The 15256-nt window shown below is 46.4% G+C and overlaps 1 protein-coding gene across 22 annotated transcripts in view; it reads left to right on the top strand.

The window, feature by feature from the left end:
• Positions 1-10609, top strand: part of TNIK (TRAF2 and NCK interacting kinase) — a 159461-nt gene extending 148852 nt beyond the window's left edge. For all 22 annotated transcript variants that reach the window (XM_065073861.1, XM_065073856.1, XM_065073865.1 and 19 more), the window contains 9 exons: positions 1078-1192; positions 1778-1948; positions 2220-2363; positions 4022-4156; positions 4421-4521; positions 5597-5746; positions 6405-6564; positions 7172-7311; positions 9112-10609. In XM_065073861.1, coding sequence (XP_064929933.1) covers positions 1078-1192; positions 1778-1948; positions 2220-2363; positions 4022-4156; positions 4421-4521; positions 5597-5746; positions 6405-6564; positions 7172-7311; positions 9112-9195 — 1200 coding nt within the window. In that variant the 3' untranslated portion in view covers positions 9196-10609. The remainder of the gene's footprint in view (positions 1-1077; positions 1193-1777; positions 1949-2219; positions 2364-4021; positions 4157-4420; positions 4522-5596; positions 5747-6404; positions 6565-7171; positions 7312-9111) is intronic.
• The last annotated feature ends 4647 nt before the right edge of the window (positions 10610-15256 follow it).

A 15256-nucleotide genomic window follows, 5' to 3' on the forward strand; every position in this document is an offset into this window, starting at 1 on the left:
GATGTTTTGGGGTGGAGGGGTTCCCTGTGTCACATCTTCCCATGGCACAGGCTGCTCCCCAAAGCAGTCATCAGCACCGGGGCTGTGGTGGTGACATTGGGCATGGGGAGCAGCCTGGGGGTTGGGGACTCAGTGATGTGAGAGCTGAGGAAGATTTATTTCCCGGAAGGAAAATGTCCTGAGGAAGAAAAGTGTGAGCAGTACTGCTGCTGTGGAGTAATTGGGTTTTGCTGCTGTCGCAGCTCTTAACAGAGGTCAGACATATCCTGGGTAAATACTGGAGTAGGAAAAAATAACTGCTCAACGAGGTGGAAAAATCATGTCATTTTGGCTCCCAAGGCAAGGATTTCCTTTTGCTTGAGAGAAGGTCTTAGCCCCATTTTCTGCTTTAACAAAGCAATGGCTTTAAAAAGAAAAGAACATGATGTTGCGGTTTGTTCCTCCTTGAATTCCTTAGCAAAGTTTTGGCTGTGACATTCCTTATGATAACTTCAGGTTATGTTTTTTTAGCTTAGAAATGGCTCTTTCTGCAATCCCACCTGCAATGCTTTAGAAAATGTAGAACACTTCACTGAAGTTGCATGAGGTGTGCTGAGGACCAGACTCCGGGGGGGATGGAGCAATGTGGGGAATCCCATCTCCTGACGACCCTGAGTATCCAAGGCATTTTTAAACATTCCCTTTGCAAAAGCTTTTCCTAAAGCACCACCAGCCTTCCCTGCCTGTGGGTGTATTACATGCAGACAAATCGGTTTTTACCTGCATTGACTTTTGCCTCTGGCCCTGCGGCTGCTCCGCTAACTGGTCTCATGGCTGTGCTGTGCTTCTGCCCACAGGAACAGAGCAGAGCTGGGCCCCGCTCGTTTTCTCTCATTTTCTGTTGCTTATGGGCACTCACAAATCCGGTGTAATGTTTTTCCTGATGAGTTGTGGGGGTGGAGTTCATAGAGGGCCTGAAAAGGGCACCACAGGGGCAGGTTCTGTGTCTGCTAATTATAAAGTCTTACATGTACACACATACACAAAGTTACTGTAATTTCTGTGCTCTGAGCTCTCTCTTTGCTGTTTGTTTTCCAGTATGGAATGGGAAGTAGCACCAAAGCCTCTTTCACCCCCTTTGTGGACACCAGAGTGTATCAGACCTCGCCTACTGATGAAGATGAAGATGAGGATGAAGAGTCATCTGCCACTGGTAGGCAGCAATGTGGCCAGTTTGAGAGGGGAGAGCCTTGTGGAAACCAGGTTGTAGAGCCTGACTAACCCCACTGAACCTCTTCCACATTTTACTCACTCTTGTCCACACATTGCTCATGTTGCATCCTTGTGCTCTTCCATTTCCATCCAACTCCTTCTCCCCCCAGCAGCAAAATGCCACCAGAAAGGTCTGGGAGATAACAGGGAGCAGCAGAAATCCACCCACTCGTCTGCTCAGGTAGCCAGGAGAAATATTCCTGGCAGAACTGGGAGGTGGAAATTTCTCCAAAAAACTGGCAGTTGCTCAGAAGTCATTGAAAACAGGTGGATGTGGGCAGGTGGGCAGCAAATATTGCTGGTCAGCTTGGTAGGCAGAGCTGGAGGTTTGGGAACATCACCTGCTGATGGGCTTGGTTCTAACCTTTGAGAGAATCCTGATGATCCCTCTCCAGACTGGTAGCTTGTAACATAGTGATGACTCCCCATCAGGAAATAAATGAAATATTGTCTTCTTATCCCAAAAAAAAGGTGAAGGAAGAGTTAATCCATCATATGTCCCTGTCTTGTTGTGTTTCCTGGCCAGCCCTGTTCACCAGCGAGCTGCTCAGACAAGAGCAGGCCAAACTGAACGAAGCCCGGAAGATCTCGGTGGTGAATGTCAACCCCACCAACATCCGTCCACACAGTGACACCCCGGAGATACGAAAGTACAAGAAGCGCTTCAACTCGGAGATACTCTGCGCTGCTTTATGGGGTAAGCTCCAAGCTTTCCCCTCAGCAAAGCTCTCCAGACTGTGTGACTGGTGATGAAACATGGAGGCATCATTGTGAAGCTGAGCCCTTGCCTCTCATTGTCCCTTTCTCCATCCTGGGCAAGACTAATGTCCCCATGTCCCTGTGCTGTAAGGGTGACCCTTCATGTTGATGGGAAGATCATGGCTTTAGCTGAGATGGGTCATTCTCGGTGGTAGCAGAGGAGCTTGAGGTGTTGTCCTTGTTAGTGCCCATTGCCCTCCCCTCTTCAGGTGTGAATCTGCTGGTGGGCACAGAAAACGGCCTGATGCTGCTGGATCGAAGCGGGCAAGGGAAGGTCTACAACCTCATCAACAGACGGCGATTTCAACAGATGGACGTACTCGAGGGTCTTAACGTCCTTGTGACAATATCAGGTATGTCTTATGTGCTCTTACCCCATTGCTCACCTTCTCACATGTATGCCCTAAGTGATCCAGCTCAGACAAAACTTGCCCTCTGCTGTCAGGGGAGCTCCCAGGGAAGGTTGGAGGTGGTTTATTGCAGAATCAAAGGTGTTAGATCTTCAAGAATGCCTTCAAGAGCAGTTTGCTTCCATTGCCTTCCAGCTCTGCTTTGTCCACCTTTAGCAGGGAAGGGAAGGTGCAGGAGACAGGCAGATAGCCCAGCAAGGTGGGTAGGCATGGCTTGAGGGGGCAGCAAGCTAGGCTTTTGGTGGGTCTGTTTGGCTCTAGCCAAGTGAGCCATGAACCACAGCTTCAGGACTCCAGCTCAGACCTGGGCTGTGCTCATGGTGCCCCAAGCATCATGAGGGCCACAGGCTTGTCACTGTCCTGAGTTCAACCAGGAGCTCCTGAGCTCTCATATCAGGCTCATGGGATGATTTCTGGCAAAAAAAAAAAATCAAAAATTCTGTAGTCCAGTCTCCCAGCAAAGCACCCAGCATTATCCCTGCAGAGCATCCCCGTGAAGCACATGGGTTATGGAGCCACAGCAGAACCTTCTCCTGCTGATACCTGCCCCACAAAGCTCATGGAGGACAGCAGAAGTGCTAGTTAGGAAAATTGCTTAATCATAGAACAGTTTGGGTTGGAAGGGACCTTCAAAGCTCATCCAGTCCAACCCCTGCCATGAGCAGGGACATCTTCACCCAGATCATGTTGTTCAGAGTCCCGTCCAGCTTGGCCTGGGACGTCTCCAGGGATGGGGCATCCACCACTTCTCTGGCCACTCTGTGTTTGCTGGCAAATTCCTGCTTCCTCCATTCAGGCAGGACTTTTTAAAAATGCAGCTTGTCATCTCCCTTGCTCTGCAGTTCCCCTGTGGTTTTAGGGATCCAGCTGTACGAGGATGGCAGGGGTAGCAGTGCCCAGGGAGTACCAGCCTCTGAGATGGTTCTGAGGACAAGCCCTGCGGACTTGTGGAAACCCACGAGGAGAAAGACTCCTGGGTTATGGTTTGGGTGTTCTTTGTTGGGCTTATAGCCAGATCACGGCCATCCAAGCGCTGTGCAGAAATTTGGCAGTCCCTCAGCACTGCAGAGCCCAGCACTGGGCTCCTCAGCAAATAGCACTGCCTGTCGCAGACCAAGGAGCTTGTGTGTTGGTTCCAGGGTGAAATTAATGTTGTATGAAGGAGAAAAGTAGGAAAGAAGCCAAGTAGTTGAGCGGTTGGGTACAACCTGAGCTGTAAGAGAGCTGGGGTTGTGGCCCCACTGTGCCTGACCATCTTTCTGCGAACGCTGATTTATAGGAAAAAGAGCATCTCTAGCCTGTGCGAAGCAAGATCCCAGCTCTGCCAGCATCCACCTGCAGTCTGGGAGATGGACATCTGGGCTCTGCTTTCTATACATTATTTCCAAAGAGAAAGAAAGAAAGGAAAAAAAAGAAAAAAGACCAACAAAAAAAAACTGCACTAAATTACTATTTTCAACTTCATTGTGAAATGAAGTTAAATTTTATCGTCTTGTGAGTGAATCATCTTCTGAGTGAAAAAGTGAAAATAAGCGCTGAAATCTCAAGATTTCCCATGCACACACGTGCTGCTTTGACAGAGACATTTCGTTCGCCAACAGGAAAGAAGAACAAGCTGCGCGTGTACTATCTCTCCTGGCTGAGAAACAGGATTTTACACAACGACCCTGAAGTGGAGAAGAAGCAGGGCTGGATCACGGTCGGGGACCTGGAGGGATGCATCCACTACAAAGTCGGTGAGTGGACTCTCTGGAAAAAAATGTCTGGAGGGATGCATTTTTATTCTCTAATCTTAGAGCTGACATGACAGTTTCTCTTAATAGTATGGGTAGACTACAACCACAAATAAATTTGGTATTCATCTATATGTATGAGATGGACGCTGTACCAAATGAAAACCAATAGAGAGACAGCCTGAGAAGCTGTTCCTGGAGATTAGTTGTTTGGTCTTGTTGGAAAGAAAGTGAATGTTTTTTAAATGAATTTTATTTTCATTTTAGTGAAATATGAAAGAATCAAGTTCTTGGTGATTGCCTTAAAGAATGCTGTAGAGATCTATGCTTGGGCTCCTAAACCATATCACAAGTTTATGGCATTTAAGGTATGTTTATCTTTTAACCAAAGTACACTCTGTCATTGTAAATACATGAGATTTCTTTACTATCTAGAGCTGAAAAGCATCTTGCTTACATAGCTGAGCTCCTCAGGATTCCTGGCGGGCATGGGAGGTGGGAAACATTCTGGCTGAAGAGATGGGATACATTCTGCTCATGGCTAACAATTGAGTGTTAATGTTGAGCCTATGCTGGCAGACTTTACTTGGGAAGTTTGCAGAAAGCTGACCCAAAGAGCATGAGTAAAGCTGAGTTGGGTTTTTGATGGGGGGGTTGTGAGGTTTTTGACATCTAATTTTTCACATACAGTCTGAAAATAGGCTGGTACTATCTTACATTTTTGTTTTGCAAAGTCCTCTCCCCTTCTACAATGTGGATTCTCTTTCAAGACAGAAAGCTCAGGAGAATGACCCACTGTTTCTCTCTCTTTTTCTTTCCCTTTTCATCTACCTCAGTTTCCTTCAGTGAGACCTTTCTCTTCTCTAACCTGCCAATGCATATTTTGTACTTAGCACTTTAAAGCACTTTTCATCCTAAGCTCTGTGCAGAGACAAGTCACAAAGGGCAATGCCTTCTGGAGACATTCCTGCTGAGTAATCTCCTTTTGCATCCTTCCAGCACAAATGGGCTTATTCAATATTAGGTCACATTTGCTTTTTCTGCACAAAAGCCAGAATAAATGGGCTGAGTGACATGGAGAGCTCAGCAGCATTAACATGGTTTGGGATCCAGCCTCCCTGGCTCTGGTGAGGATGCTGGTTGCTGCTCCTGGAACCTTGCTGGCTGTCACCTTCCTTTAGAGACCAAATCCTCAGGCTGGCCTTGGCCTTCTGGGGAAGAGAGTTGAGCTTGGCAAGGGTGAGCGTTTATCTGTTGGGATGGCTGGAGTGAGGGGGTGACACCCTCTGAGGCACCTGACACAGGAGCAGAAAGATGGGAGTATAAATAACCACAAATTCAGTAGGAAACACAGTCAAACAAATATGATTTCAATACTGTATTGGGCTACTGCTGTGGGGATCTGTTGGTTTTCTGTGATACTCACTGGAGGGATTATAAAAGTCTTTTGCAGATCTCCAGCACAAGCCGTTGCTCGTGGATCTCACTGTAGAAGAGGGTCAGAGACTCAAGGTTATCTTTGGATCACACACTGGTTTCCATGTGATTGATGTAGATTCTGGGAACTCTTACGATATCTACATACCATCTCACGTGAGTACACAGGGGCAGTGCTGCTGCATGATGTGCAGGTCACCAGCAAGGTTTGGATGGGCCCTTGGTGGCTCAGAAATGGTGACCAGTCAGGTGACATCTTGCCATGGGTAAGACATTCTCCAGTGCCATCTTCATTGATACTCACTTAAAGAGGACTTGGAGGTATCACATACTTCATGTTCATTGTCTGCACAGGTTATTCTGTCCTCATGCCCAAGCAGTCAGGTTTAAGGTTGCCATCTCCCACAGAAAGGACATGGAGCAGTAATAAAGCTCTCTGTAGGGCAAAATACCATGAAACCAGGTTCTTGGTTGATGGACAACATAGACCCACCAAGAGCCAGATGCCCCATGCACTGTCCCATTGCACAGTGTCCCAGATGTGTTCACCAACACCTACTTGTCCCTGCTGAGGCCATGCAGTTTGCCTAGGCCAGGGCTGCAGGATTAGGCTAGCCCAAATCTCAGTAAACCTGCTGCTCAAAACTTCCAAACCCTCTGACAGCAGCTTATCTTTGAAAGTCAGTGCGTCTCAAGGGAGAGTTTTGTTCTCATGTTGGTTTGGGGGTTTGTATTTCTAAGGCTCTGCTCCCTTCCCCCTACCCCTTCTTCCATTCATTGTAATTCTGACGTTTAGGGTTTATTTTAACTGCAGATTCAGGGCAATATTACTCCTCACGCCATTGTCATCCTGCCTAAAACAGACGGGATGGAGATGCTTGTGTGCTACGAGGACGAAGGCGTATATGTGAACACCTATGGACGGATAACTAAAGATGTGGTGCTCCAGTGGGGAGAAATGCCTACTTCTGTGGGTAGGTCAACCCTTCCTTTTCAGCTGCATAAAATACAAATGACAAGTAAGGTGAGGAGTTGAGGATGTTGAGATGGAGTCATTTGGGCTTTTGTTTTTCAAAGAAGATTTCTCTCAGCCAGATAATATTGCAAAATTTCTACAGTTTGGTCCTTTGTAATAAGAGCAAGTGACTTCTTGAAGATCTGAGCTCTGGCTCATCTTAAGTATAGGATAAGTAGAAGATAATATAAGCTGATGCACTGGTGGGGTACTGTGTTTAGTGGAAGAGGGGCTGAGTGTGGAGCTCAGAGCACTTGGGTTGCTGTTCTGGCTCTGCTGTTTCTCAGCTCCAGGACCCGTGGAGGCAAGTCACTGCCCAGCTCCTTACCCACAGAAATGGGAAGAAGTGATCCCTCTTCTGTTTAAATTACTGAGCAATTTCTGGATGAAAAGTGCTGTGTAGAGACAATTATCTCTGTGGGAACATGTCTGTGTCTCCATCAGCCAGAGCTCTGTCATTGATCTGCTTAAGCTTTGAATAACAGCTGATGAGAGCTTTACTGCCTGTTGCATAATATTTAGCTCAGCTCACGTCGTAACACCTAACCAATACTTCCTTTTGACAGCCTACATTCATTCCAATCAAATAATGGGCTGGGGAGAGAAAGCGATTGAAATCCGGTCAGTGGAGACGGGACATTTGGATGGAGTATTTATGCACAAGCGAGCTCAAAGGTTAAAGTTTTTGTGTGAAAGAAATGATAAGGTGAGTCCACTTCAAAGCTTTATCCATGCTTTAAGCTACAGCCACTTTTAGACTTTAAGTCAGGGTTATCTTGAGGTTAATAATTAATCTGAAGGTCCTGTTTAATAAGCAGTGTCCATAAACCAAATTAATTCTGTGCAGTGGATGCAGATCTCAGCCTCTAATGGGAAGATCTGCAAGATTTCTTCCACCTCAAGCTGAGATCTGTGTTGACTTGCGTTGACTTTCTCCCAAGTCTTCCATCTGAACATTAACTATTGAGGCTGCCAAGTAAACTCTGCAGAAGCTGGGAAATCTTAGCAGTAAGGATGTGTAAGTGGCCCTGAGTTGAGCTCTGATGCAGAAACATTGTTGATGCATTTTTAGTTTTGTGAGCTTAAAACTATTTTTCTCCGTGGAGCCCCATTTTTTCCTGTGGACAGAACCTGGTGTAGGAGCACCAGAGTTGCAAGGAGTGCGGGGAAAGAGGGAAGGGGAAACTGCTGAAGGAAAAGGGATATTTGCATGGAAGAGATGGTTGAATGCCAAGGTTTGTCTCTGCTGTTGGCATTTCCTCATCTCACAGTGTTTCACCAAGATAAATCAGGACCGTACAACAGGGATTTCTTTCGTAATGAGCACGATCGCGTAACACGTGAACAAGCTGATCGCTCCGTCCCCGGAGCAGGGTTTAATAGCATGCAATAAATAAGGTTTGCGTCCACAATCAGTTTATTGAACAGATGCTTATTGGTCAGGCATTGCCCTGCCTGGTGCATAGAGTTAGGCTGGAGCTCTGCAGAAAAATGTATCCTAACCTTGCAGTTGAGCATATCATGGGAAGCTGCCCAAGAAGATGAATTTCAGTTGCCCAAAGACCGCTAGTTTACTTTTTTCTAGCTTTTGAGTACTTGACTCTGAAGGTTTTATACTGTTTATTGGGCTTTTTTAAACAGTTCTTCTGTTTTGTGCCTATTGATTTTTTTTTCCCCTTTTCTAAGGAAATTGGAAAAAAAAACACCTCAATATTTCTAAAATACGGGAACCAACTGATTACTGGTGGATTTGAAATACTAAATACAGATGTTTCTCTTTCTGAAGAAATGGTTAACAATGAAAGCCATGTGAAGATTGAATAATTTTTGGTTTTAAAAAGGACAGAGGTTTCAGATTGTCCCATTCAGTATTTGCAAATTATAACTTATTTTTGAAGACTTCCATTTGGGGTCAAATGGATCCTGATAGAAGCACCAAAAGGCGTATTCCTCATGGAATGTCCTGATATTGTGTCTGTGCTTTGAGTATGTTGAAGGAAAGTTATTTTCTTCCCAAGCTTAGCTTTCAGGAACAGCTGAAATACCAGGACTAACTTTTCCAAAGAAAACCATTTGCAATCCCATGCAGGATATTGACTGCAGTGGTTAACCTTTAGCAAGCTCCAAAACACTGACAGCAGTCTTCTTACTATTGCATCATAAATGGTGCTGTGGCAGTAAAATGTGATAAACTTGATATTTTCGAAGCATTCCAAACCTTGCTCTCTTTGGTAGTGATAGCGAGGGAGGTCTTATCAGTGTGTCTACATGCAGGTTAAGGCAGGGGTTAGCTCCGGCCTCCGAGGTCTGCAGAAAACTGAGAACCAGGCAATGGGGCTGTGTAAAATTTTAGCTGTGAACTGGAGAAAAGGAGTATGATGGAGGTTTGGGTAGAGGAAGCCACAGGGTGTGGGGCAGCTCCCATTTTCCTCGCTCACTGAGATATTAACAGACTTTTTCTTATAATAATAAAAATGATTAATAAAGCGATTTTGTTCCTAATCAGGTATTTTTTGCATCGGTGAGATCTGGAGGAAGCAGCCAAGTGTTTTTCATGACCCTCAACAGAAACTCCATGATGAACTGGTAACGGAGGAGCACTTGGCACTCACCACCATGGCATTATTTCTAATTTAAAGGACATTAAACACGTGGACTAACACTGTAGAGGCAGATGCGGAGAGCCCCGAGGAACGCCGCTCCCCCAGGGCAGGGGCTGCGGGCAGGGATGGACTTTCGCACTTGGACCCCCCCGAGGTCTCCTGATTAAGCTGTGTTATAGTGGGTTATGAGTTCTCCCCTTATTTCATTTTTTAATTTTACTTTTTCTTTGTCCCCTACTTTGTAAGAACGGGGAAAGAAGCAGTGTCAAAAAGTCTGTTTTTAATTCTGTCTGCCTGCTAGCATCAAATATATAGTATGTTGTAAAGTTACCAATTAAATCTGGTGAGAGACAGCACAATAAATGTACCTTTTATCTTTGCGATGAAGGCCATAACCGTATAGCTGGGTAATTTTAGAAATCTTTCGCCTTCACCAACATTTACATGTTGCTTTTGGCAGCAACAGCTTAACGGATTTTTAAAGAAGAGAAAAAATAATAGGTTTTTTTCCCCTCTTTTGGGAAATGGATTTTAAATGGCTAAACTACTAGCCTTAGACTAATAAAAATCAGCTACCATTTTTGTCAAGTCTGTCAATCCATATTTCTATATGGATCTTCGCATAATGGTGTGTCTTGATAGGGACAGAGGTGCCATTTCTTGTTGCTCCGGAGGTGCCCGCCTGCCCCGGGGCTGGGACGGGGGGATCAGAGGAGGAGAGAACGACAGAGTGGCCAGAGGAGCCCCATGCTCGCCCCGAGCTTGGATCTGTGGCTGCAGACGGCTCCCGGGATGCCGCATGTCCCGGACCCCAATGCCGAAGCCGGCGCAGGCTGTGGATGCTTGTCCCCTCAAGGCCAGAGCCGAGCGCTGGTGCAGGGACGGGGACGACAAAATGAGCTGCCCATCCTCCGCATTGCTGGACTGGGCTTGTAAAGAGCTTCAAAAATAATATATATATGTGTGGTTTCTTCGGCCAAGGGTCAGAATCTCTACTCATTTTCCAACCCCTCCGCTCCCCAGGAATTACCCAACATACAGTGAAAGACTACATCTGTGCCGAACCGTGTGTGTGTGTTTAGTTCAGGTTGAATCGTGTCCTTATAAACTCTGCTCAGTTGATTTCCGTTCTCGGTGCGTATCTGGGGTTTTTCTTTCTCAGTAGCTGCAAGCATGGCCGCCTGTGGTGTTGGGGTGTCGCATAACAAGGTCTGTGTTGCTGGTTTTAACCTACCTCGTTTTGGTTGGGGTTTGGTTTTTTTTTTGGTTGGTTTATTTTTTATTTTTTTTCCATTCCGCTGTCGATCACAGCGCTGTTACCTCCAGCGACATATAGAGAGCTTAACTGGCAATCTTGGTGTACTCAGTAATGATGGCTTTATTAAAAAATGATTAAATCAACAGGACTTGGTCAAACTTGAATCTTTATGGAGGGTGAGGCATTGCGGGGCGGCGGGGATGGGATGGGCCACCCTCACCCAAAGCATCCCCGGGCAGGGTGTCGCCGTTCGGTACCGGCAGGGATTGCTGTGGTGGGACTCTGATGGGATGCAGCATCCAGAGGAACATGGGCAAGAGGCACTTTGCTGGTGCCTTCTTCATCCATCAGCACCGGGCACCTTCCCACAGCACCTGGCTGAGCACCCTGCAGAGTGTAGCGGCAGCCCTAACACCACGATGCTGGAATTAAAACCCCATACAAGTCACATCACAGACACTGATTGCCACCAGCTCTTTTGTATTTTCACTATGGTTAAAATATAAATAAAATAAAGCGGAGTGCTTTTTATTATGTTGCAAACTGATACATTTTTAAATTTTTTTCATTCCCCTTTGAAGTGACAAATACACAGATTTGGATTTTTTTAATGTGGGTTTTTGGATGCAGTGATAAAATAGAAGGGAATAGCGTTTAAACATAACGTAGTTGGTTAATGTATTTTTTTTAAATCTTAGATTCATTTAAAGAAAAACAATATGAACACAGTCTTGTCTACAGAGTGTATACATGGACATACCATAGAGCAAACACATTTCTAGTGCCAATAAAACACAAAACTTCAACAATAAGCCATGCTTTTTATATTTATATATAAACCCCGGGGTGTTAACCGTTAGCAGGTCATGGAGGTAAAGTGGCTTTTCAGGGCTCAGAGTCCTGATGCCCTTTGCCTGGAGGGTCTTGGAAAAGTGGCAGTTCTGGGCAGGGTAAGTGTTGGGGGACAGGGCACATCCCATATGACACTGCCCAGCAGCGAGCAGCGCCTGATGGTGCACCATTGATACCTGAAAACTTCTGCTCTTCTACAAAATCAACCCATCATTATTATGAAGACATGCTTTCCCCTCCAAATATTTCTAGCTTTGTTTTGCATGTCTTTTGTTGTAAGTAAAATACACTTGCAGCTTATCAACGCCATCAGAAACTACTTAATTTTCATGCTTAAAGAAAGAAAACCTGGGAGTTGTTTTAAAACACTGTTTCTGGGAGTTTTTACCTGGGAAAGGAAACTTAATTGTTCAGCTGAGCAGTGTTGGAGGAGGAAAAAGAGAACTAATGGCTGTGAATGCAGGAGTCACTTGAGCCCATTGCAGATTCAATGATTTACAGAGCTGTGAAATATTGGATGAACTTCAGGGAAGAGCATTCCCTCTGTGGTAAATGAAAGAAAAGCTCCAGAGCTGGTGCGAGGCTGAGGGGTCACCCCCAGCACACTGTGGACACTGGGGAGGTGCTGGGTACTGGTCCCGTGGCAAAGGATGCTCCGAGGTAGGGCTGTAGCAGCTACTCGTGGGAACTGAATGTTTTCAAACCTGTTTCAGAATGATTATCAAACAGCATTTTTCTCTGTTTCACAATTGTGAGATGGTTTGGGAGTGGATCATATTGGGTATTTTGGAACAGAAAGGTGATGCTCGAGGTAACTGTGGTGCCAGCCCTCAGGCTGGGCTGGTTGCTGGAAATGGTTGAAGTTGTCAAGCTGCAGTTCCTTGTCACAACCTGAGTCCATGCAGGTTCATTGCTGCTCATGCAACAATTTGTGCAGCGGTTAAACTGGGGCCAACGAGAGCACCACGTAGGTCAGCAGTGATTAAACTCCCTGGTTTGATGCCACTAGGTTTTGCTGGAAGGGTACAAGGCCAACACACCAATATCTTTACAATCATGCTGTAAATGCACCAAATTCTCTCTTGCAAATGTGTTTTGTCAGACTGAAGCCCTTCCCATGAGTGTCCCCAGCCCTGCTGCCTGCTGCGACTGCTGTGTAAGTATAGAGACAGAATGAACACATACTGTTCTTTTTGTGGCAGCCCCTGATGTGCCTCATCAGCCTGCTCTTACCTGGACAGCCACAGCCTTATGGACTGGATCTTAATTTTCTTTTTTCCTTTTTGTTTTGGTTTATGTTTTCCTCTTTTTTTTTTTTTTTTTAACATCAAAGCTGCCTCTGAATGACCCAAAGGCAGTAAAATGGGTGTGCAAATAACCCTGATGGCAAAGAAAGCCTCAATGTCCTGACGGAGTCTTTAAATTACTTCCACTAATGTGACAGCGTGTTCAGTTGTTCAAAAGCAAAGCCTGGCCATTAACTTTAACCCATTGCTTTTATCACATAGCATTACATTTAGCAACACCACCAATTATAATAGACACAACATATAGTAGGCAATAAGCACAGCAATTCCATGGCAGTAGCATTCTACATAGTTCCTACACTTCGTTAATAATTAACATACTTGGCAATAATGCAAGCACTGTTGTTTGTAAATAATGTAAATGATGCCCATCATGAAACATTAAGATTCATGCTACCAGGTGCAGTCACCCAGGGTCAGGGGCTGGATGCTGCTTGGTATTCCTGGCATTTACCTGTTTTGCACCTTCAAGCTACAGGAGCAATTCGGAGCTGCTGGTCATCGGGAGCCCTGGAGAAAAGCCACACAACCCTGTGGCACTGGCCAAAGCACTACCCAGGGGTGCAGGGTGTGCTGCTGTCCTCAAAATAGTGAAACTGCTATTTCTGCAGTGCTTTATCAGGGAACGGCAGCGATACCCTCAGGCTGGGGTCACCTGGACCCATAGCAGTGCTCAGTCATGCACACAGAGACCCATGTTTGTCATCTGCATGTTTCTTCTCTGCATCATGCCATGTTCCCTGGATAACTGTGAGATTAATCTAATGGCTGAGCTGCTCTGTCTGCTCTGGCAAGGAAAGTCCTCTGTGTATAAGAGGACAGTCTCTGTGCAGGGCAGCATCCGAGCTGACCAAATGCTGTCATCACCTTCAAACATCCTTTTTTAAATTATTATTATTATTAATTATTGTTCTGAGGTCACCTGCAGTTTTGCGTGTCACTTTTTTCCCAGCATTGGTAGGAACCAGTGCAGCTGGGCTGCTGTAAATGGGATGCCGAGTCCCATGCAGCTGCATGAAGCACACATGCTCTTGTCACTCTCTGACATATTCAAAGATCATCTGTACAAAAGAAAGTACAAACAGGCTCCAGGCCGGTGAAGCTGGGGTCCCACCAGCAAGGATGAGGATGGCAGGGAAGGTGCCCACAGGCCAGCTGCCATCTCCCCTTGGCCCTTTTGATCTCTCTGCCCTTGGCCAAATAATTTAATTGCTGCCTGGTGAGGCTCATCAGCTGTGGGAAGGGTTGGTATCACTCCTGAGCTGTGCTGGTATCTGTGGTCCCACAACCTGCTATCAAACATGAGAGAGATAGATGGGATGATCATTCATCCTGGTGGAGTTGGGGCCAGTGCAGGATGCAGGAACATTGTGCTCCAGTTTTCAAAGCTAACAGTCAGAGTATGATGCTCTGACAGCCCCTTTGGGAAGCGACAGCATCAGGACACAGATTTACATCAACCTTTCCAATCTATGAGCCTCAGGACCAGGCTCGAGCTTGCCTCTGCTACCCGGTACATCCAGACTCCGTTCAGAAAAACCCAGGGGCTTGAAGCTGTTAGTGTCACTGAGAGCTAAACATGTGCTTAAACTGTCTGGGAACAAAGACCTGGAGATTATTGCAGCCTGGCTGGCAACATCCAGCCAGGCAGGGAGGATCAGAGGGGCTGGGAAGGGACGGGAGAGCCCCGGGATCAGTTCATGCCTTTTGCCACCAGCCCTGGCCAAGGGAGGATGGTAGCCACGGGGTTTCCAGCCTTTGGCATCCAGAGTGTCGATGGAGGTCGCTGGGCGCTCCTCGGGAAGCAAGCAATGCTCACCCACATCTCCCCACTGCTGCCTCGGGAATCTGGCACTAAAGGAGGGATCTGCTCTGCGAGCAGCAGTCAGGAGGACACGACGGGTTACAAGTCATGGGAAGGACACCCTGCTCACTCCTTTGGGTATGCATCTGTCCCTTGTCCCCTCAAACTGCCTCTGCGTGGGCTGGGAAGAGCTGGGGGGTGGTGTGGGGAAGCATCATCCTCCCTCAGCCAGGCACCCGCAGTGGGATGGGGATCCTGGAGGGGGATGTCAGTCCTGGCCAGGAGCTTCACAGTGCCTGAGGGTTTCAGTTTGGGATGTTGGGTCAGGGCTCTCATTTGTTTTCTGATTCAAATTGTTAATTGCCTAATCCTGTCAGCCCCTGGAGTGGAGGCATTTAACTGCAATGCAAAGAAACTGTGCTTGTAAATGCCTGGGTATCCACATACACAGCAAGCAACCAAATGCGATGAGTAAAGATTTCAGCTGACAGGACAAATACTGGGGGAAGACTTCAAAAAGCTCTGTCTTGTGCTCCTCCCCTTGCAGCTACACCAGCCAGAGAGGGGAATGTGGGTGCTGCGGCTGGAACCAAGGCCTGCATTAATGCAACGTACTTTTCTCCTCCAGTTAAAGTTTTACTTTACTGGAGGAGACCAGTGCAAAGATTAGTGGTCTTACGCTCATCTGTTTTTTTTTCTGTTCCTCTTCCTCTGTAGAAAGTACATTTTGTGCCCATGTGAAGCCTGGCTGACTGAGAGCATCATCCAATGAGTCGCTGTGACTTGGCTGCCTGGACCCATCAGAGACTTATCTGGAAGGCAATGGC

The sequence above is a fragment of the Columba livia genome, chromosome 9, assembly GCF_036013475.1.
Source record: "Columba livia isolate bColLiv1 breed racing homer chromosome 9, bColLiv1.pat.W.v2, whole genome shotgun sequence".
NCBI classification, from domain to species: Eukaryota; Metazoa; Chordata; class Aves; order Columbiformes; family Columbidae; genus Columba; species Columba livia.